At 41.5% G+C, this 21073-nt stretch overlaps 1 protein-coding gene across 1 annotated transcript in view; it reads right to left on the bottom strand.

The window, feature by feature from the left end:
• The window catches only part of LOC117254122 (nardilysin-like), a 29574-nt gene extending 13420 nt beyond the window's left edge, over positions 1–16154 (bottom strand). Inside the window, exons 1-21 of the mRNA XM_033622142.2 lie at positions 16069–16154; positions 14341–14571; positions 13827–14100; positions 13191–13272; positions 12857–13010; positions 11221–11294; positions 9854–9949; positions 9460–9582; positions 9153–9210; positions 7597–7670; positions 7211–7280; positions 6848–6925; positions 6638–6758; positions 5350–5408; positions 4900–4954; positions 3478–3582; positions 3122–3245; positions 2276–2362; positions 2039–2158; positions 516–567; positions 252–402 (exon numbers count right to left, since the gene is read on the bottom strand). Coding sequence (XP_033478033.2) covers positions 252–402; positions 516–567; positions 2039–2158; positions 2276–2362; positions 3122–3245; positions 3478–3582; positions 4900–4954; positions 5350–5408; positions 6638–6758; positions 6848–6925; positions 7211–7280; positions 7597–7670; positions 9153–9210; positions 9460–9582; positions 9854–9949; positions 11221–11294; positions 12857–13010; positions 13191–13272; positions 13827–14100; positions 14341–14543 — 2160 coding nt within the window. The 5' untranslated portion in view covers positions 14544–14571; positions 16069–16154. The remainder of the gene's footprint in view (positions 1–251; positions 403–515; positions 568–2038; positions 2159–2275; positions 2363–3121; positions 3246–3477; positions 3583–4899; positions 4955–5349; positions 5409–6637; positions 6759–6847; positions 6926–7210; positions 7281–7596; positions 7671–9152; positions 9211–9459; positions 9583–9853; positions 9950–11220; positions 11295–12856; positions 13011–13190; positions 13273–13826; positions 14101–14340; positions 14572–16068) is intronic.
• Between the last annotated feature and the right edge of the window lie 4919 nt (positions 16155–21073).

The raw sequence follows: 21073 nt of genomic DNA, 5'->3' as shown, positions 1-21073 counted from the left end.
ATCTGGGGACTATTTTCAGCGGCAGATCAATCCACATCTGGTGCACTAGTGGGTATTAGAGTCAGCAGGACAGTGTGTGTGGAACTGAGTCAAAATAAACTAAAGTGTGTGTGTTCATGGTAATGAAGGAACATGTCTCTTTGGTCTCCACCTGCTCCTGAGGGAAATATCTGTCTTTTTAGCTGCTAAATGTTCCACCATGTTCACCGGCTGCTCTCTGACTCGAGGTGTTATGCGGTGCGTCTCCTCACCGGCAGTTTGTGGTTGAAGCCCTTCAGTCTGATCACCAGCCCGTGCTCTCCGGCCACCAGCTTGTACTCCAGCTGAGCCACGTCGGCCTCGTAGGCCGGCTCTGCCAGGTTGTGAGCCAAGATGTTCACAAAGAGGTCGAACAGCACCAGACTGAAAGAGGAACAATGGGGTTAAACACACGACAGCCATTTATCCTCTTACTGTGATAAGTATTGACAAGAATCTATGATGTAGGATCTGAACATGTGTCAGTGGTCTCTTACTTCTCAGGACTCTTCTGAATCATTGGTGAGATCAGGTTGAAACGAATATAAGCTGAAAGACAGAAAACGATATGACTGTGTTAATTTTATATTTACTGAATGAGTCATTTATTATTTGACAAACTCCAACTCTCCACTGTTCCAGTTTTTCATTGAAGCTTTATGATGTTAACACTGAGTTAAATATACTAGAGAAAACACAGACTTATTCTAAATGTCTATTTATTTACATTACCCCAAAAATCATCAAAGGAAACTTTATGATCTTTGCTAAAATACAAAATAAAGCTTTGTGGGTTTGAACAATGATTGTCACAGCTTTATAAAGAAACAATACTTTAAACAGTCCACCAGGTGGAGCTGTTTAACCTGCTGAGAATACAGTTGGACAAACCCAGGCAACATCCACGTCTTAGTCCTGTCCCAAGTGTCCCTCCGGACATGCTTAAAGAGACTCCCCAGATTTAGCTGCAAAGTGAGCGCCCCTCACTTTTATGCTGTTCTCCAGTACAGAGAGCTGCAGACACAGACCAAGGGTGAGTCTGAGTGAGAAGGAGGAAGCTGCAGACATAGACTCAGGGTGAGAGTGAGTAAGACAGAGGAAGCTGCAGTAACCCAAGGTAAGTCTGAGTGAGACGAAGGAAGCTCCAGACAAAGACCCAGGGTGAGTCTGAGTGGGACGAAGGAAGCTCCAGACACAGACCCAGGGTACATCTGAGTGAGACAGAGGAAGCTGCAGTAACCCAAGGTAAGTCTGAGTGAGACGAAGGAAGCTCCAGACAAAGACCCGGGGTGAGTCTGAGTGAGATGGAGGCAGCTGCAGACACAGACCCAGGGTGAGTCTGAGTGAGACAGAGGCAGCTGTAGACATAGACCCAGGGTGAGTCTGAGTGGGACGAAGGAAGCTGCAGACACAGACTTAGGGTTAGAGTGAGTAAGACAAAGGAAGCTTCAGACAAAGACCCGGGGTGAGTCTGAGTGGGACGAAGGAAGCTCCAGACACAGACCCAGGGTACATCTGAGTGAGACAGAGGAAGCTGCAGTAACCCAAGGTAAGTCTGAGTGAGACGAAGGAAGCTCCAGACAAAGACCTGCGGTGAGTCTGTGTGAGGCGGAGGCAGCTGCCTGGAAGAAGAGAGGCTTTACCCTGTCAGGCTCTGAGGTAACGTTACCTTCTGCCTTCTGCTTAGAAGTTCACAGCAACTTAATATGATACAGTCTCTGGCTTTTTGTTTGAAATCTAGTGTTGGCAAAAAAAGTTGCACATTTCTGATCCGTTGTTAGCGCAGTAAGCATGCATTAGCTCGGAGGGCTAAGTGAACTTTGATGTCAGTGTTGTTTCAGCATGTAAATTGATGATGAAAATATGTTTAAGTTGCAGCTTTTTTATTTTTATTTTCAATATTTTTGCCTCTGTTGACAGTTTAGCTGTGGAAAGACAGGAAAGGTGGGAGAGAAAGGCCGGTCGCAGGTCAGAATGAAACCTGGGCCGCTGTGAAGGCCGACATGATAGCTGGACTCACCTTTGGGGATCTTGAACTTGTTGTCCTTCTTGTACCACAGACAGCCGCGCTCATTGTTCATGATCCTGACGGGAAACTCGGTGTCTGGACAGTCGGACGTTTTCAGGGTGAAATCCGTGGCTGCAGCACGAAGAAGAAGAAAAACAACAGTCATGAATCTGATGAATCAGCTGTTGGTTTCATGATTTCTCTTGTTGCTCTGTCATAGTATCTTGTAAACATCGTGTTTGTACTGACCGATGAATTTGTTCTCAGCAGGAAGGTGCAGTTCAGGGTGGAGTTCAAAATCTCCTGTCCAGCGCTGGGCCCACTCCTCTGGGATGTCTGAAGAGACATAACAAACACATCCCAAGTTTAATTCAGTTACAGGTTTCTTATATTTAGTTTTTCAAACTCTGATCAGGACTAGTTTTTTACTGCATTTCCACTGCATGGTGTGGCACGGCTCTACTCAACTGAGCTACACTTTTTTTTTGGTTTTCCATTAGTTAAACTTGTGGACAGGGCCCGCCATTTTTAAATAGCCAAGCTTAAAGTACTGAACGATAAATTTTATTTTCATCGCCACCGTGATTTAAACAGGTACGATCGACACATCACAAAACACTGCCAGAAATGTGATAAAGAAGGAACAAGAATAACAATCAGCAAAGTTTCAAGGTGGACACCCAAGATTAGTGTCAGCAATTCAGTATCTGACCAAATGTCTCCTCTTCTGCTCCTGAAATATGGCGTTGAATAATGACCAGTAAAATGTTTTATGCAGAACATGATGATGTCATAGTGAAATTGAGCTTTGACCTTTGTCAACACGTCATTATTTTATCTTTGACCACCAAATTATAATCAATTAATTCTTCAGTCAAAGTGAACGTTTGTGCTAAATTTAAGGAAACTCCCTCAAGCTGTTCTTGAGATTTAACGTTCATGAGAATGAGATGGCTGCAAGGTCACAGTGACCTTTATCCTTGACCCTTGACCACCAAAATCTAATTAGTACATCGTTGAGTCCAAGTGGTACAGATGGACTACCCAAAAACATAATGCAGTGTGTGTGTGTGTGTATGTGTGTGTGGGACGTACCCTCCATGCTGTAGCTGGTACCGAACCATTTCTCTCTGAGTGTACAGTGACCTTCGTTCTCTGGTGACAGCAGCAGCAGGTTCGCTCTGTCGGGAGTCAGCGGGGACAGAGCAGCTCTGATCACCTGAACACAACACACACACACACACACACACACACACACAGTTATTTTTACTCAGATTATCAATATAAAACACATGTTTGCATACACCAGGCAAGTAATTACATACAACTACAGTAATCTATGGACTTTATATTAGCTAGCTAGCTAGATTTAAATTTCCACTCTGAACTTCTCAGATTCTCAGCTCTCAGACTGGTTCTGGATCAGATCTGGGTCTGGCGGTCCTGGTTACCTGCGGGTCAAACTCAAACATGAGCTGGTCTCCAGTCAGGAAGTCCTCTTTGGGAAACAGCTGCATGTTCTCACAGATGTTCTCCACAAACTCGATGGGATCTGTCTGTCAGACCGGAGACAAAATCACATTATTAATCACATTTCTATTTTACAGTTACTGTAGTTTGTTTGAGTTTTACCTTAGATAAGATATGACACTATAGTCAAATTTTATATCCATCTAGATTTGCCTTCAACTAGATAGTCCTTCACTTCTCTGCCAGCAGGGCGGAGCCATCTTACAACAAGCTAGATAATGATGTCACGAGAATAGCTTGGAAAATGTTTTGTCCTTTGATGGCTGTTTTGTTCTCAGACAATATGGTTATTATGGCAGGTGTATGAGATATTTTGAGTCAAGTAGTGCACAGAAGTACAGAAAGTCTCTTTTTTTTTAGCTGTAGTGCCCCTCAGCTGGGACATACACTGCATTGTCGGTCTCCTGGTGTAGGTCAACCTGGTTGTTTTGACGGAAGGATCGGAGCTTAGGATTACTTATATGGATATGCAAAACCGGAAGAGGAGCCATTAGAAAAGTAAAAAGTGTGGTTTATGATCAAAGCTAGCATAATCAACCAGAGGATTATGCTGCTGAGGAGGGAGCTCTTCCAACGTAAATCTGAACTGCCGCCACCAGCTATATGACCCGACAAGCACACACGGAAATGGGACAAATACAAGGGGAGTTCAGCTCTAACAGTTCATCTAATGGGGCTCCTCGTAAAAAAACATGTTTAAAATTTTTTTATTTACAAATTTAAATTTAGCCATTCTTGTGACGTTTTCAACTAGCTTGTTCTAAGATGGCTGCGCCCTGCTGGTAAAAAAATTAAATAGTCTATTTTTCCAGCAAATCTAGAAAGATATGAAGTTTAATTGCAGTTCCACAACTTGCTTGAGGTAAAAATCAAACTAACTGCAGCCATGTTGTTCAGTGTTTCATCTCCACTTTCAGGTTCTCACTAACCTTCACTGAGTAATAAGAATTAACAGTTTTCACATATTTGCTGCCGTCACAAATGCACACAGACAATTTATATTTGACCTGTTTTGCTTCAGTTTAAAGCAAATTAATCAACATTTCAACAAAATCAAAACTCATAAATATACAGTGTGAAACATCCATGCTACACACTCAATTATTAGTGATGATTGATAGATATTTACACTCTATTATTTCTATCCTTGTCATCATAATTATTATTATTGCTATTATTGTAGTTTTAATGATCACAAATGATGAGTTATTGTGCTGGAAAATTGCATCACCACAGAGATGACTGATTGGCACACAACAATGTCTGATTAATCAGCTGCTGACTGAACTGTGTCATTATTCGGCTGTGAACACATTCATTAGTGTGTGTCTGTGCTGCAGTACCTGCTCCTGATAGTGGAACTCGTTGGCTTCGATCTTCTGAATTTCCTCATAAATCCTAAAAAAGAAAAAAGAAGTTTGCTGAACTAAAAAGCTTTATAGAGATACAAGACAGTGAAGAACAAATACAGACAAAATGTACAAACAGCAGTGTGTCTGCAGGCACATAAATGTGATTAGTGTTGGCTCTGTGGGGTTAACTGACGAATCAAAAGGGTCTGGGCATTGTTATATGCATGACACAATAATAAAAAATGAAATTCATTCATTTATATAAAAATCTCTCTTTACTTCTTCAATCCTCGTTTTCAGATTCAGGGATAAAAGAAAAGCCAAAACATCAGGGTTTTTAACACATGTGCTTGTGCAGCAGAATGAGAGGAAGGATTTGTAACTGCAGTAGTGCATCATGGTACCCAAAACGTGTGTGAGGGTGTGTTTGTGGAGCCTGACCTCTGCTGGGGGCCCAAAGTCTGGAGCATCTTCAGGTACTGGAACACAAAATGGACGACCTGCACAGAGAATCACAATGAAGCATTTAGAAATATAACGATATCTGTTTCTTCTTATTTGTTAGAGAAAAGAAAAGTTAAAATCTCAATAAATAAAGGTAACTATTCTTCTGTGTTTGGTTGCAATTTAGAGAATCACTTGCCTCTTTTACACTGCCTCTTCAAGGCATCAATTCTCAATTAAAAGCATGTTGCATTTGAGTTTTAATTCTGCCCCGTCACGCCCTTTTCGACATCCCTTCTTGTCACAGCGACCACAGCAAACACACACAAATCAAGCGCCCTGCAGAACAGCATCACATCTCCCTGCCTGCCTTCATGGACAGCCAGGTAACGAGCCTCAGTATTGTTCGTCACTTTTGTGACATTAAACCACTATACAACACCTCAGTACAGCCAGATTAATTTAGGTTATAACCCACCATTAAGCTTAAAAACAAGTAAGCCCCCAGACCCCACACTTGATATGTGTCCCCACCAATGTTCAGATGAATTAACGCCCTTGTCTGCATGGGTGTAAGAGGATTGAAATAAAAAGCCTAAATGTAAATAAAAGCTGTGCTACTGTATGAAACTTAATTTTTTGAATTAATAAATATGAGAGGGGTGCCCCTTTTTTTTGCTTGAGTACCAGCCCCAAAAAATGTCTGTGCACCACTTTGAGTAACCGCACCAAAACAATGTCTGTATCAACAGGACAGCCGGCAGGACGGGACCATGGATAACAGGTGTGACGTTTTGACGACATGTTATGATTGCAACCCAGTGCAGGAGATTTAAAAAGTAGCTGGTAGCGGTCAGCAACTAACTCAAAGAAGAACAGTGGCTGAAAATGTCCGCAATTGTAAAAACAATGAGGTCCAGGAGCTCCTTACCCTCAGGGAAGAGGACGAGATCAGCCGCGAGATAACAGGGACAGTAAATGATTGTTACTGACATGTTATGTCGTTGTTAATGTTGTTTGTTAGGTTCTGTGTCAAAATGCAAAAGCGACATAAAGGACGGACTTCGTAGTGACCTGTAGTGTGGTATCTGTGTAAAAAGAGCTACTGACTCCTTTCTGACTTTGATGTCACTCTTTCAGACACAATGTGATATCAGTAAATACTCTGCCAGTTTCTGATGTTCTAAAATGAGTCTGGACGTTTTCCACACAGCCCAGGTAAGTCACACTGCCACCTCATTTGTGATTTGTGGATACAACATGTGAATCAATGACGAGAGTTGACCTGGTAGAAGTTTTGGTAGCCCTGGTCGGTCAGGGTGATGGAGATGGAGAAGATGGAGTAGGTGGTGTTCTGGTCGAAACCAGTCTCACTGTTTCCTCCGAACAAAGCCAGAGCCCAGCACCTGAAACACACACACAGAGTTTTCACCGTGACACCCCTGTATTTATTTCACATGTCAGTTTATGATCAGTTAGTTTCTTTATGACTCACTTCTTCCTGAGCAGAGACAAGATGCTGCCGGTTCCTTCGTGTCCGATCAGCCAGGAGATGTAGTGAAGAGGCTTCACTCTGACAACAGAAACACAAACTGTGTGAGGTTTCATCTGACTGAGAGACCATCTTACAGGAAACAGTTTGACTCATCTGTTTAACAGCTGGACAGTGCTGGAGGTGACACCAGGTGAATGGTGTCTCACATTGTTTCCAAAATCAGTCTTCAGTCATTATCAGGATACTCTTCAATCTGACAGCATTATCTGATATCATGAGAAATACTGATACCGATCAATATTTTTTTGCTATATAATCCAGCCCTGTTTGAGGGTTTTAAAGCAGTACTGCACTCTGACTCACCTGTAGTGTTTCCCCTGCGGCGGTACGGCCCAGCTGATGGTCAGAGCGTGAACCTTCCTCACAGGAACCACTGAAACATACATTTTCAGGTGTTAGCACTACATTTCTCCAGTGATTTAAACCCTATTCATGTGATATAGATTTTATTAAGTTAACACTGTATTAATCCCTGCGGGTTACACTGGGTGAAACAATACAAGAAATACAAATGAGTGAAAAAAAGGACATAAAAATATCCTGTCAATGTGTTTTATGAACACTAAAGTAGTGCAGTTTCCCTTATATTCCATATTAAAAAATACTTTAGGGTTGTCGGATTCTAACCTACATAAATGATAACATGTATCTGATACACTGTAAGAATACAACCAGCACCACTATCTGACCTCTGTAGAGTTTGTTGAAAGCTGGTGTGTCAAACGGCTGCAGGAGGTGAGAGAAGTCGGCTCGAGGTTCACCGCTAAAGACAAGAAAAACAAACAAAAATAAAAGTTACAGCACAAACTGTTTTCATTCATTTATTTGATAAATCTCTGTGTGAGTATCGTAACATCTCTATTCAATCTTTTAGTTTACATTATACTTCACACATATCACACAGTATAATGAGATATGGATTAAAAACAATATGCCAACCGATAGAAATTATCTTATTTTTTATTTTATTTTTTATTTTTATTTTTATTTATTTACAGGGTTTCCCACACATTCATTAATCGTGGACACAATTAAACAGCTGCTGCCACGTTTCTATTCTCTATTTTTGGAGCTGGACTGTTCATTAGGTGCACTGTGGATCATATAATGGTCAGTTATTCATTGCACCATACTCCTGGAGCGCAGAGTGTACTCTGGGCACAGACGGAGCAGCAGAACGTCAGGAATAGTGAAAGTGAAACTTCAGTGTGGTGGGTCTTAAAGTTAACGTTCACTGACAAACAGCTGCTCCTCTGATCAATCAATCAATATGATCTGATCGGCTCTGACGTGATCGACTTGGGGGATTATCCACCCCCCTGACTCAAAACTAGGGATGCACAACTTTGGATTTTTTGCCGATTTTTGCCGACTTTTTATTTTGAGTCGAGCTCAGACCGGCCAGTTCACACTGCTGCTACTTTTCGCTGCAACGTTCTAAAACAGTTTCGTCTTGATGTGAATCTTTGGTCTGAACTGGGCCTCACTGTAATACGAAATCACTTGTTGCCCACCAGCTGCCATTTTTCATCAATAGCGAGTTAGTCTCTATATACAGACTCTACATTCAGTGAATGTAGAGTCTGTAGGCAAACCCCGGAGATCTTCCCTCCGGAAGAAGAGTGGAAGAGCCCTGGTTTCCGGTGCTAGGCTGTTTATAGTCTGCGTGATATTGATCAATCACATTTGAGTCAGCTGCAGTTGTTGCCAGGTTGAACGCTCCGTGCCGTGAACTAACGAGGCGGAACATAATTGGTGTCACTGCAAACTCTGACTCCATCGCAATGGTTCAGCATATTTACTTATATATAAATGGAAGTCAGAAACGGAAATTCACCTCCACTGCCCAAATCAAACTGGAATGCCAAAAAAGCGGGGGCCTGCCCCCAGAGGCTGTAATCGTCGTCTGCCGAAAGTCAGACGCCGATTACAGCCGATGGGTTCCAAGAATGATAGCGAGTTTATATTCCATCACCCACCAGCAGGAGCATTTATTGGTCCAGTGTGGCGCAGTGCATTCTGGTAGTTGTAGGTTTTCTACCTCATCCTTTTCCTCTGTTTTCTCTGGTCATGTCTACTACACTGATCTATCTTTCCAGCAGTGAAACACGTCTTTAAATGTGAAAGTGCAATGAAAGTATTTTGTTCCTAAACTCAATAAATAATTGTGATCTTAAAATTGATCAAAATAATTGTGACTATCATTGTAGCCATAATCATGCAGTCCTACCACAAGACGTCTTACTTGTTGGGGACTTTGATGAAGATGTCTCTGACCCACTGCTCCAGAGTGTCCAGAGTCTCTAAACAACAAAAAACACAGTCAACACATTGCAGCCGGCTTCACTTTCACAGGTACTCACTGGAACAGAGGAGGAAACAAGAGAAGAAAGTTTTTCCATTTGCACATTCTGGTGTGTTATGAAGGTCACAGCCTCACAGACCCGCTGAGGAAACACTTAAACAAGCTGCAGTAAAAACAGACAAAGCAGACGTCTGCAAAGATCCTCTAAAATTATCTGATCGTCTCTGGAGAGTTTGTGTGCAAGTACCTTTGGACTGAACGGAGAGTGTCATATAGTGAGCAGAGTAATATCTCCTCCAGAAGTCTCTGAGCCTCTGGTAGGTGTTGATCTGCTTCTCTCTGGGCTCGTGCTTTAATGTCTGAGCATTACCTAACAGGAACAGATGGTCAATAGAGAGGTGACATCAAACCACTTCTTTCCAGGTCCATCAACTTAGAAATAAAACCTTTATAAAGTCATTTGGAATATATACATCAGAGTTGGTCAAAAAGAACACAAAGAGAAACTGGAACTCCAGCTTACATTTTTATTTTTTGTGTGTTGTGTAAATTTGTTTTTTCTGTATTGAAACAACTAAACAGGTCTCAGGGATTGAGCACACCATAGTGAAGACTGTGTGTTTGTGTTTGTGTGTTCTTACCCCAGCAGAATTTGCTCATAGGGTGTCCCGGTTTAGCCAGACTCCCAAACAGCATCTCCTTACGATGTGAGTCAGACGGCCTTGCTAACTGGTACTCTGAGCAGGAAATGAGAAAAGGGCCAAAGACAAACTGTGACTCCAGCTGAAGTCTCAAACATGAGGAGCATAAATGTGTGAGAACAATACAGAAACAGTGACTGAATGTTTTCGCCACCCCGACACTGAGCACTGGATTTGTAACTGAAGAACGGAGAACCCAGCTTAATGTGAGTGACTGTAGCCTGTGTGCTTTATGTTCACATGAAATTACAGAGGTGCATATTAAACAGACACTTGCTGTTAGGACACGATGGTAAGCCCACATATTTGACAGAGGGAAATACTTATACTGGATATTATGACCGTAATGATTTAAATATGTTTGACTTCAACAGATTTTCCAGGTCAACAACTGGATACCTGTAAGTCTGGGTGTCGCAGTGCTGATGAAAAAGCTGCTTGATGTGTGTTTGAGAGGGACAGAGAGAGAGATTGGAATAGAAGAATACCGAAAAATTTCACTCCTTCATTTGGTTCGGTTCACTTTCACACTGCACTTTTTTAAAGCGGAACCAAACCGCCTGGACAACGTCACACAGGTACAACAGCTGCTCGTTTGGGGGCGGTATTGCAATCACTGACAAGGAAAAAAAAAAGCACGAGGATGAAGAAAACCCTGCTCATCGATTGGCCAGGATCGAAAACGGAAATCCATTGTGTCACAAGCAAATGTGACATATAGTCCTCTGACCATATATCAATAAGCGCCTGCACCTCCTCACTACTCCACGTCTGCCCACGAGACATTTTCTAACTTTTTCTTTTTCCACCTCTGCTTCTCCCAGTTTGCGGTGTTGGCTTTGTTTTTTCCTACCCTAAATGCAATGTTCTCTACGTCACTTCTTCTCTTTGGTTCCCTGGATAGTCTGTTTGCATTTCCCACTGTAAGCGAACCACACCAGGGTTCACTTGCAAGTGAACCGACACCCCCAGTTTTCAAGTGGACCAGGGTTCGCTTGTTTGGTCCGCACCAGAGTTCGAATGAGTGTTCACACCTCTCCAAACAAACCAAACTATCTGTGGAAGCGGACCAAGGTTTGTTTAAAGCGGACCACATAGCGCCAGTGTGAATGTGTCCCTAATCAGAGCACTGCTTTTTAACTAAATGACCCGCCCTTTCGAAACCTGTGAGATTTTCCAACAAGCTTACCTCAACCACCTGACTCACAGGTCCTGCATTTTACTGAAATCATGTGTTACAAATTTTATGTGACAAATAAACTGACTGCTTGACCCCGCATCATTATCGTGCAGTTTGTATCACTCACCGCTGTCCACGGCCTCCACCTCTCTGTCGATGGCGTCTTCTATCATCAGAGGACAGATGAAGAACTGAGCCCACCTGGAACAAAAACATTCATTTAAACTGTTCAATGCCACTGACAGGAGGGTGATACTATTATGGTTAAGAAATTACAATGTATCAATATTATATCAATATCATGATATCAGACTAATCCTACATTTTGGATACTGAAATATCGTAAGTGTTCCTGGTTTTAAAGGCTTCATTATAGTGATGTCATTTCCTGAACTAACCAGAGTGTTGTACCACTTACTGATTATCTCCACATTAGTTATGATTATTTATCAAAAACCTCATAATGTAAATATTTTGTGATTATCCACATTGTAGGTTTTTGGTTAAAAATATTGTGCTATGTGATGATGATGACAAACAACATTCAGTGTTAGCTGTCAACTAGCCTGACATCACCAGACCAAATCTGAAACCTCTCATTTCTGATTTCCAAGAGGTGTTATCAGCGGCCGTGGATCAAAATGCCTCTTCACGTACATGGACAGATCTATAATCCTGTCAGACATTTGTGTGAAATTTTGTCATAATTAATATATGAATTCTTGAGTTATGGCCAAGAACATGATTTGTGAGGTCACACTGACATTGACCTATGACCTTCGACCACCAAACACTTAAATAACTTTTCTCAAGCTGTTTTTGAGATATTGCCTTTACAAGAATGCGACAGATGCAAGGTCACGTTGACCTTGACCTTTGATTACCAGAATGTTATCAATTCATCCTTGAGTCCAAGTAGATGTCTGTGCCAAAGTTGAAGAAATTCCCCTCAAGGCGTTCTTGAGATACTGCTGTCACAAGAATGAGATGGCTACACGGTCATGGTGACCAAGACCTTTGACTCATGACCACCAAAATCTAATCAATTCATCGCTGAGTCCAAGTGGACGTTTGTGCCAAATTTGGAAAAATTGTATAGAGGCATTCTTTAGATATGGCATTCACAACAATGGGTCAGATGGACGCTATCTCTGGCACAGAGGCATAAAAACCAAACAAATCAAGGGATTAATTGAGTAAAATACTCAGTAGCTGCAGCCACACTGTTACAACACATCAGTTGTGTGCTGGTGTGCAAAGGAACGAGCACATCAGCTGCAAATGTTCTCCTGCAGCGGGAACATTCTGGCAGCTGCTTCATGCAGATGTCATCAACTCAACCTGAGAAATTCACCTGCAGAACAAACTGCAGGCGTCTCCTTGTCCGATGGTGTTTCCAGTCCACTGACTGCAGGTCTAAAAACAGTGAGCGTGACAACATGGCTACAGAGAGGACATCAGTTGGCCCGGTAGAGAGCTGCTGAGTGCTCGTGGTGATCTTTAATGAACCGGTTGACCTCCCATCAGAGAGCCAGATGGCCCACCAAGAGAAGAGCCGCCATCAACACAAACACACAGGACACCAGCCTATATGACAGGGCGGCGCCCAAAATTTCATGTTCTGACAGAAAAGCCTGCGTACCGGCTTATGGTTCACTGTCACTCAATCTCTGCCACAATCTCATGACCAGTCTGGTTTTTGTTTGTTTAGTCTAAACATCTGAAAATTAGGTCAAAGAGTTGGTGTTTCTCTGAGCGCTCACCTGTCGAGAGCCTCTCTGAAGTACTTCCTCTGCACGTCGAACTGAAAGATGGTTCTCTCGCAGTCAGTGGAGGCGTTATCGCTTCCGCCGTGCTTCTTCAGGAAGGCATCGAAGCCGTTCTCCGCTGGGTATTTCTCACTGCCCATAAACACCACTGAACGTCAGAGTGGAGGAAATAAAGACAGGAAATAAGAAATCAGGATAGGAGATTCATTTGCCATAAACTCACAACATGACTTTCTATTTTTAGACCAGGCTGTCCAGAGTTAGCCATGATAATAAAAAAGTCTAGTGCCGAGAAGCTCTCAGGATGCAGCATTAAACATGGACTCACTGTGCTCCAGGAAGTGGGCGAGGCCAGGTAGGTCGTCAGGGTCACTGAAGCTCCCTACACTGATGCACAGAGCAGCTGCCGCCTGGAAACACACACAAATACACACATTTTCAACATGAATTTACTCATTCAGCACGGTGAGGACCATAAAGGGTTATTAACCCGAAGCTATCTCCACTGCAAACCTTCTACGAACTGCAACCACCGCTGTCTGTGGCAGGGAAGTTAAAATCTTATACACCAGTACTTTGGCTGTTCAGGGATATCTTAAAAAACACAAATAGTTTCAGTCATGTCTTAAAACAGCTGCTCACTGTAGTTTTAATCAAACAAACAGGGGGAAATAGTGCATTTGTTGGGGACTGTTTTCAGCAGTGGATTAATCCACATTTGATTTGGAGCAGCAGATATGCACATGGGATTTTTTCAAAGGAAGGGAAATACAGAATATCACAAAACTTATATTTTGATTTTGTTTTTTTTAAAATATTAAATAGAATTGAACTAAAATTTAAATATATAAATTAAGTAAGCACATTCACGGAAAGAAAACAAAGCCTCGTCACTACCACACACCTACTTTGCTTACACAAACAAACCTGATACTTTTGATCAGTGAATCTTTCCGTCACCCACCTGTTTCTCAGAGCTCCCTTTCTTCTTCTTCCCCGCATTCTCCTCATCCAGCTCATCAAAGTCGCTGTCCTGCTCTTCTTCTTCGTTCTCCTCCTCATCCTCCTCCGACCCCTCACCAGAATCCCCATCTTCCTCACCTTCCTCCTCGTCCTCCTCATCCTCCCCGTCGTCTGCCTCCCCCCTGCCCTCTGCGTTCTCACTGCCTCCCTTCCCGTCCGACCCGCTGAAGTCGGAGATGAGGAGCGCTCGGAGGCCGTTACTCAGCTCGATGTATCTGGAGAGACAGCAGGACACGATCGATAGAATTGAGTCATTAGCTGTTAAGAAAAATTATGCTTTTAAGTTACATTACACGAGATGTTGTTATATTACAGGAGACATATTAATAAGAAACTGCTTAAATACACAACATCTCACATGCAAATTTAATAGTTTATCTTTTGAATTCACGTATCAAAAAATCCTGTGTTTGGTCTGATGTCTGACATTTTACCCAGACACTTCTCTCTCCCACCTGTATTTCTTTGGGTCACTGGGTGATCTGACGATCTCCGAGTCTCCCTGGTCTTCTGCTGCATTTCCTCTACCTCCGCCTCCATCTCCAGCAGCCATCTGGAGCCTGACATCCTGTGGTGGTGGCGGCGGCTCACCCTGGTCTGGAGCAGATACCTGGCCCGGCGCACCGCCACTGCTCACTGACTTGTTGGTCTGAGGCATTCTGACAAAGTCCTCTGGAGTTACAGCGCTAGATGTGCAGGAGAACACATATTCATAAATATATCATACATCATTTCATCATGTCAAAATCCAGCATTTAACGCGTACATTTTTTGGTACTCCAACTGTGAGCCAGACCTTATCACTCAACATCAGAGTTGGACCTCACTAATGGTCTTGTGGCTGAATGGGAGCAAATCTTAGTTAGTCGACTTCACTGATTAGCTGATCAACAGTAAAATAATCACCAGTCATTTATATAATCGATTCATTGTTTCAGTAATTCATCAGACAAAACTACTAAACATCTTCTCTTTCCAGCCTCTCAAATGTGAGATTAACCGCTTCTCTCTGTAATTACATTAATATCTTTAAGTTCTGGACTGCTGCTCGGATAAAACAAACACCTAGAAGACTTCACGTCGTACTCCACAAACCTACGAGAGACAAGCTTGCACTATTTTCTTTCATTTTATAGTCTTAATAATACATGAATTGATTGGGGGGAAAAAAATCAACAGATTAAAGGTCTACTATCTCACTACGCTTCCGCCCACTGCAGCTCAGCTAGAAAACACTATCACTGAACACACAAAGAGGGATATGAATTAAAAGAACTGTAAAAGTTGGAAGATATTCTTTTGACTTGATCCTGACCGCTGAAGCATCACCTTGGGAAGCGTTTTCACAGACAACAGGGACTGACTATTTTTTCCACTGTCACTGATATTGAATTCACTTAAGGGGTCTCTTCATAGTCAGTATGGACGGGAGAAATTATTACAGTATTACAGTAATTACTCTATCAATGAATGCACATAAGGGCATGTAATAATATATTATATATTATATACACACACATATATAGATATTTATCAGTTTATTAGTTTAATTACTTATTATGTTGTAATCTGATTTTTTTACGGATTTAACTTTGTACTTGCTGAATCAAATGTATACCGAATAAAAGAGGGTTACGTTCTGTTTCAGAAACTAGCTCGAATCAAATCCTATCTCGTATGAATTTACCGATAAGAGAGGCAGAATTAAAAATATCTCATTTTATGCATGGAGTTTGGTGGCGCAGCTCTGTCGCGCTGTAGCACTGTGTGGAACGCTCCGTTGTGTTCACCAGCGAACAGAACCTTATGTTAATATTCAGTGAATTTAACCAGGGCATCGGATAGCTTAGATGTCAGGAAACGCTTGAAAGCTAACTGTTGAAGCTAACTTTAAATATTCACACAGGCGTTGCTACAATTATTGCTAATTTAAAGACGTACAGTAATTACGTTAGGCCGTTTACGGTAATAATTTAGCTGTAGACCGGTGCCCGGCTTCGTTAGCTGTGTATTAGCTTTCAGTAATCCTGTTGTTGAGAATGACACAACATCCGACTGTTGTTTAGCCACACCGGCTAAAATCCGGGTCGTTTAGTGTAGCTGTTAGCTACACAGCTACATTTGAACTCTAAATCATGACAGAACATTTTGGTTTGTATAGTTTCACGGAAGGAGAAGCTCACCTTTGTTTCAGCTAGCTTAGTGTAGATGGAAGTTTTGGAGTTTCGGTTTGTACGGGCGCCTAGCCTGGATCAGGTAGCAGTTAGCCAAAACAAAGCCTTTGATTGGCGGAGAGGAAATCAATCACAGACAAACGGGCCGTCTGATTGGTTGAAATGTATGACGACGAGGTAAAGTTCGGTTGAAAATAAAAACAGAATATTGGTAGTATTTTATTTTGTTTTATTTTATTTAACACAAAAAAGATATACAGAAGTAGTCAGGGAAAAGTGTACAAAAATAAAATATGGAAATGATGCTAAAACAATCAAATACAAAAAAGAACAAAAGAGGTAACGTCATAATGAAAATCAAGGATTTTTTCAAAAGAAAAAGGCAACAAAAACCAAAAAGGAGAAATAAACAGGTAAACAAAAAGGACCACGTTAAAGCATGATGATGTCACCTTTGACCATTTGGATATGAAACGTCATCACTTAATTTATTTTATCCTGTTAGACACCTGTGTGTGGTGGTGTTTTTTAAAATATCACATTTATGAGAATGAGATGGTGCACGTCACAGTGACCTTGACATCTGACCCATGACCACCAAAATCTCATCAGTTCATCCTGCACTCAAAGTGGACGTTTGTGCCAAATTTTAAGAAATTTACTCACGGTGTTCTTGAGAGACAAATGAGGCCATAGTGACCTTGACCTTTGAACGCCAAAATCTATTCAATTTAGTCCAAGTGGACATGTGTGCCAAATTTGAAAAAAAAAGAAAGAAATCCCTAAGTCGTTCTAGAGATCTTGCATTCATGAGACTGAGACAGATGAGGTCACAGTGACAATGACCTTGACCTTGGACCAAAATTTACTTAGTTTAGTCAAAATGGATGTTTTTGACAAATGTAAAAAATCCCCTCAAGTCATTCTTGAGATATTACATTCATGAGATTAAGAGATGAGGTCACAGTGACCTTGGCCTTTGATCACCAAAATCTAATCAGTTAATTGTGAAGTCCAAGAGGACATTTGTGACAAATTTAAAAAAAAAAAAAAAAAAAATCCCTCAAGTCATAATGAGTTCTGAAGAATGAGATGGATGCAGGATCACAGTGACCTTGGCCTTTGACCATCAAAATCTAATCTGTTGATCCTTTACTCAAAGTGGATGTTTGTGCCAAACTTGAAAAACAACAACCCTCAAGTCATTCTTGAGATATTACATTCATGAGAATAAGACAGATGAGGTCACAGTGACCTTGGCCTTTGACCACCAAAATCTAATCAGTTTATTGTCAAGTCCAAGTGGACATTTGTGCCAAATTTGAAAAAAAAAATATCTCAAGGTGTTCTGGAGATATAGTGTCCACAAGCATGGGACAGACAGATGGACAAACGGAGAGACAACCTAAACAATATGCCTCCAGCCACGGCTATCGCTGTTGTGGAGGCATTATAAAGCAGTGTAAGAAAACATCTACAAATAGCCACAAGTAAAGAAAAAAAAAATAATACAAATTCAGAAGTTATGATTAAAGATTGTGATTTTTATTATACTAAATTTCATCTATAATATACAAACATTCACAATATTTTGTACAATCACTTTGTGCTTCTCCCCCATACAGGAGTGAACTGTAAGACAACAAGTTTACATAAACTCTCTATATAATTTGTCCATGGTATACACAGCATAAAAATAAATTCATACTCAACACCATTATAATTTCTAAATCTATCATTTACAAATTCACTTAAAAAATAATCATATGAAGACAATGTCAATATTATTGAATATTTTTTTTTATCAATGTGAAGACACATGGTGGGGAGTTACACACAGAAACGTGCGCTGTGGTAGCTATATAACAATTTGGCAGGATATTGATTTTTTTTCTATCTTCAATATTTAATAATAAATGCACAAATTTTTTTCTCCTCGTCTTCCCTTTTTTTCTTGAAGTCTTTCGTAAACACACACACGTACTGTATCTCAGCTGACATGACATTATCAAAATATCACACTTCCGTCAAAGATACTGTACACAAACACAAAAAACCCTTTACAACTGAACACGCAATAAATATCATGATAACCATATGCAACAATGTCAGCTCTAATATCACACACACACACACACACTCACACATGCACACACTCACGTTCATGGAGGAAACACTGCGAACATGACGTCTACGTGACTACACCTGCTAAAGGGGGAAGGAGAGAACCATGTGCTCTTCACTCATCAGCTCTGCTCACATGTGTGCGTGAGTATAAAACACCCTCAGTATGGCGTTGGATTGTGTCGGCCAGTGCAAAAGCTGTAAGCCACCATGAAGCAGGGCTGCAGCGCTCAGCGGCAGTCTGGGGTCGAGTCTCTGGCAGTCTGGAGGGGGTCTGATCTCGGTCTGGACCTGCTTAGTTTATCTCTTTTTCTGCTTAGTTTACTCTGGGGATTCCTTAGAAAACAACACAAAAATCAAATTTCATGGGTGAATAAATTTAGCAAGGTTTGTGTACCAGGCCTCAGTACATGTCAAACAAAGTGCTTGTTAGAAGTGCTCGCTGCAACTAATATCTATTTTCATTATTGACTGATCTGTCTTTGATTTGTAAACTTAACAAATTAATCTTTCAGCCTCTCTGTGTAACCTAAAGACTGTTGGCAAATCGGCCTCAACATCAATACCACTGACAGGTTAAGAGTAAAACATAAGCTCCTTTTACTCTGCTTGTTTAGGGCAGGCCTATGGCGCCATTATGCCGCCTCGCCGTTCTGTATTTAAGGTATAATCGCAGCCTTCAAGTCATCACAGGAGGTAGTAACAGCACCGAAATGGTGTCTGCATCAACAGGACAGCCTGCAAGACAGAATCATGAGCGGCATGGGTGTGATGCATTGACGACGAGTTATGTGTGCAACCCACCGCAGGAGAATTAAAAAGTTGCTGGTAGCAGTTAGTGGCTAACTCAAAGAAGAAGAGCAGCATGGTGAATTGTCCTGCTGGGGATGCCACTGCCATGAGGGGACGTGCTGTATTGGTGTTTGGGTGGGTGGTGTGTGTTTCTAGTGGCATTCACATCACGTTTTTTCAGCATACCTCAATTTAACAGTTTTGGAACAAAGTGATCGACATAGTGTCTAATATCATTGGGGTTCAGATAGTGTGTCTCCCAAACATTGTACTGCTGAACGATGATTCTTCTCTTCATCTTCATCAGAATAGGCATCTTTAAGCTGGTTTAACTGCAGCCCAAATAATCCTTATCACAGGATAGATGCCCCCACATTGTCAGTGGATATCTTCCTTTCATAATGTACTAGTCTAGACAAAACTTTAGAGGCCATTAAGAGAGCTGCTGACCAGGTGGATCACACAGACAATGCTTTGCAGGCATGCTGCACTGCCTTTTTTAAAAATGAAATGCCACTAGTGGAAAAAAAAAACGCTTGCTGCACCTTTTTACTGTTGCCAGGCAACCGAAGACTCACCTCCTTATCCTAACTTTCCTGTGTAATGATTTGACCATTTATTCATTTATTTTAGTTATTTCCCAGTAATAGGAGCTAGTTCTTAAAATGTTGAGGCAGAGGGTACTTGCTGTAGCTCTGGTTGAGGGCAAGAGGCTAAATGGATAAATGGAGATCTGTGTGGGTACATGAGACCCTACAAAAAGAGGGTGGATCATGGGGAGTACCACCAGTTGGTCCAGGAGCTTCGCCTCCATGATGGACATTTCCAGGCACATTTTAGGATGACTTGAGACAATTAGAAAAAGGCGCCTCCTGCTGCTAAAATGCTTTCTGTGTGATTAGAGCCTATATTTGCATATTTGATACGTGACAGGGAGAGTATGAAGGGGTACATGTCAAACTCAATTATGATTTGCCACATTAATGTGTGTATGATAGATGAACTTCTGCTATTGCAAACAAAGACCTTTACCTGTAATATTTGTGAAACGTAAGAGGTGGAGTGGATAAAGGGATGACCCCTTGCAAATTCGTGGGGTTGTACGAGGATACATTGCCTTGTGGTATTTTTGTGTCTCTTTGCAGGGAAAAGTTTTTCCTTATCTGAACCTCTGAGGACAGAGGTGTGGCAACAAACAGACCAGCTGATTTAAAACACTAAAAACACAGAATAAAGCAGGTTTGTCCGGTCTGGGCTACTGTAGAAACATGGCAGTGTAACATGGTGATCTCCGTGACAAGGACCTGCTCCCTATGTAGATATAAATAAACAGCTCATTCTAAGGTAATGAAAAAACACAACGATTCTTATTTTCAGCTGCTTATACACTTAAGACAAAGGTCAGCAGTGTCGCATGTTGGACACATTGTAAAGCACCTTGACGCAAATTTGTAATCTGTGATATTGGTCTTGCCTTAAAGTCATTTCTGGGCCCCCTGGACGTGCGCCTGCTGGGCCCATTCAGTAATCCCTCCATGCCTTCAATACACAACCAAATATGATAGGATATATTCCCAGCTGCTGCACTATGGCAGATATTTTGACACTTCCTGTCAGGTATAAGCACCAAAGTATCAGCTGAAACACCATGAAGCGCTCTGCAGCTGCTACAGGAGATGAGAAACACACTGTTCCACATTTAAAGTGGAGAATCTGACCAAACAGCTGAAGGAAGCAGATTAGGAAATGAGGCCACAGGAAGTGCTCTTAGATCTGTCAATGTGAGCTCAAATGTGGATTTGCGGACTTAAATTTGTTCTGTGCATAAATGTTGATAAACGTCCCTGATGTGAGATTTTGTAATGTGGGAAAGATTGCACAGATTTGTTGTCCTCCAGTTGTGGGTTAAACAGAGCGTCAGAGCGAGGTATCAGCCAGTTTGTTTCCACACTACACATTCACCAAAGAAGAAAAAGGGCGATGCTGTCTCATGATGCTACGAGAAAAATATCTCATAATTACAAGATCTTTATCTCGTACTTCTGAGATACGACTCTAATAAATCCGAAAACATTTTCTGGTAATTATAAGATACTCC

Source organism: Epinephelus lanceolatus, chromosome 6 (assembly GCF_041903045.1).
Source record: "Epinephelus lanceolatus isolate andai-2023 chromosome 6, ASM4190304v1, whole genome shotgun sequence".
In the NCBI taxonomy this organism is placed as follows: domain Eukaryota; kingdom Metazoa; phylum Chordata; class Actinopteri; order Perciformes; family Serranidae; genus Epinephelus; species Epinephelus lanceolatus.
Note: the sequence above shows the minus strand (reverse complement) of the source record. Positions and strands in the feature narration are given on the sequence as shown.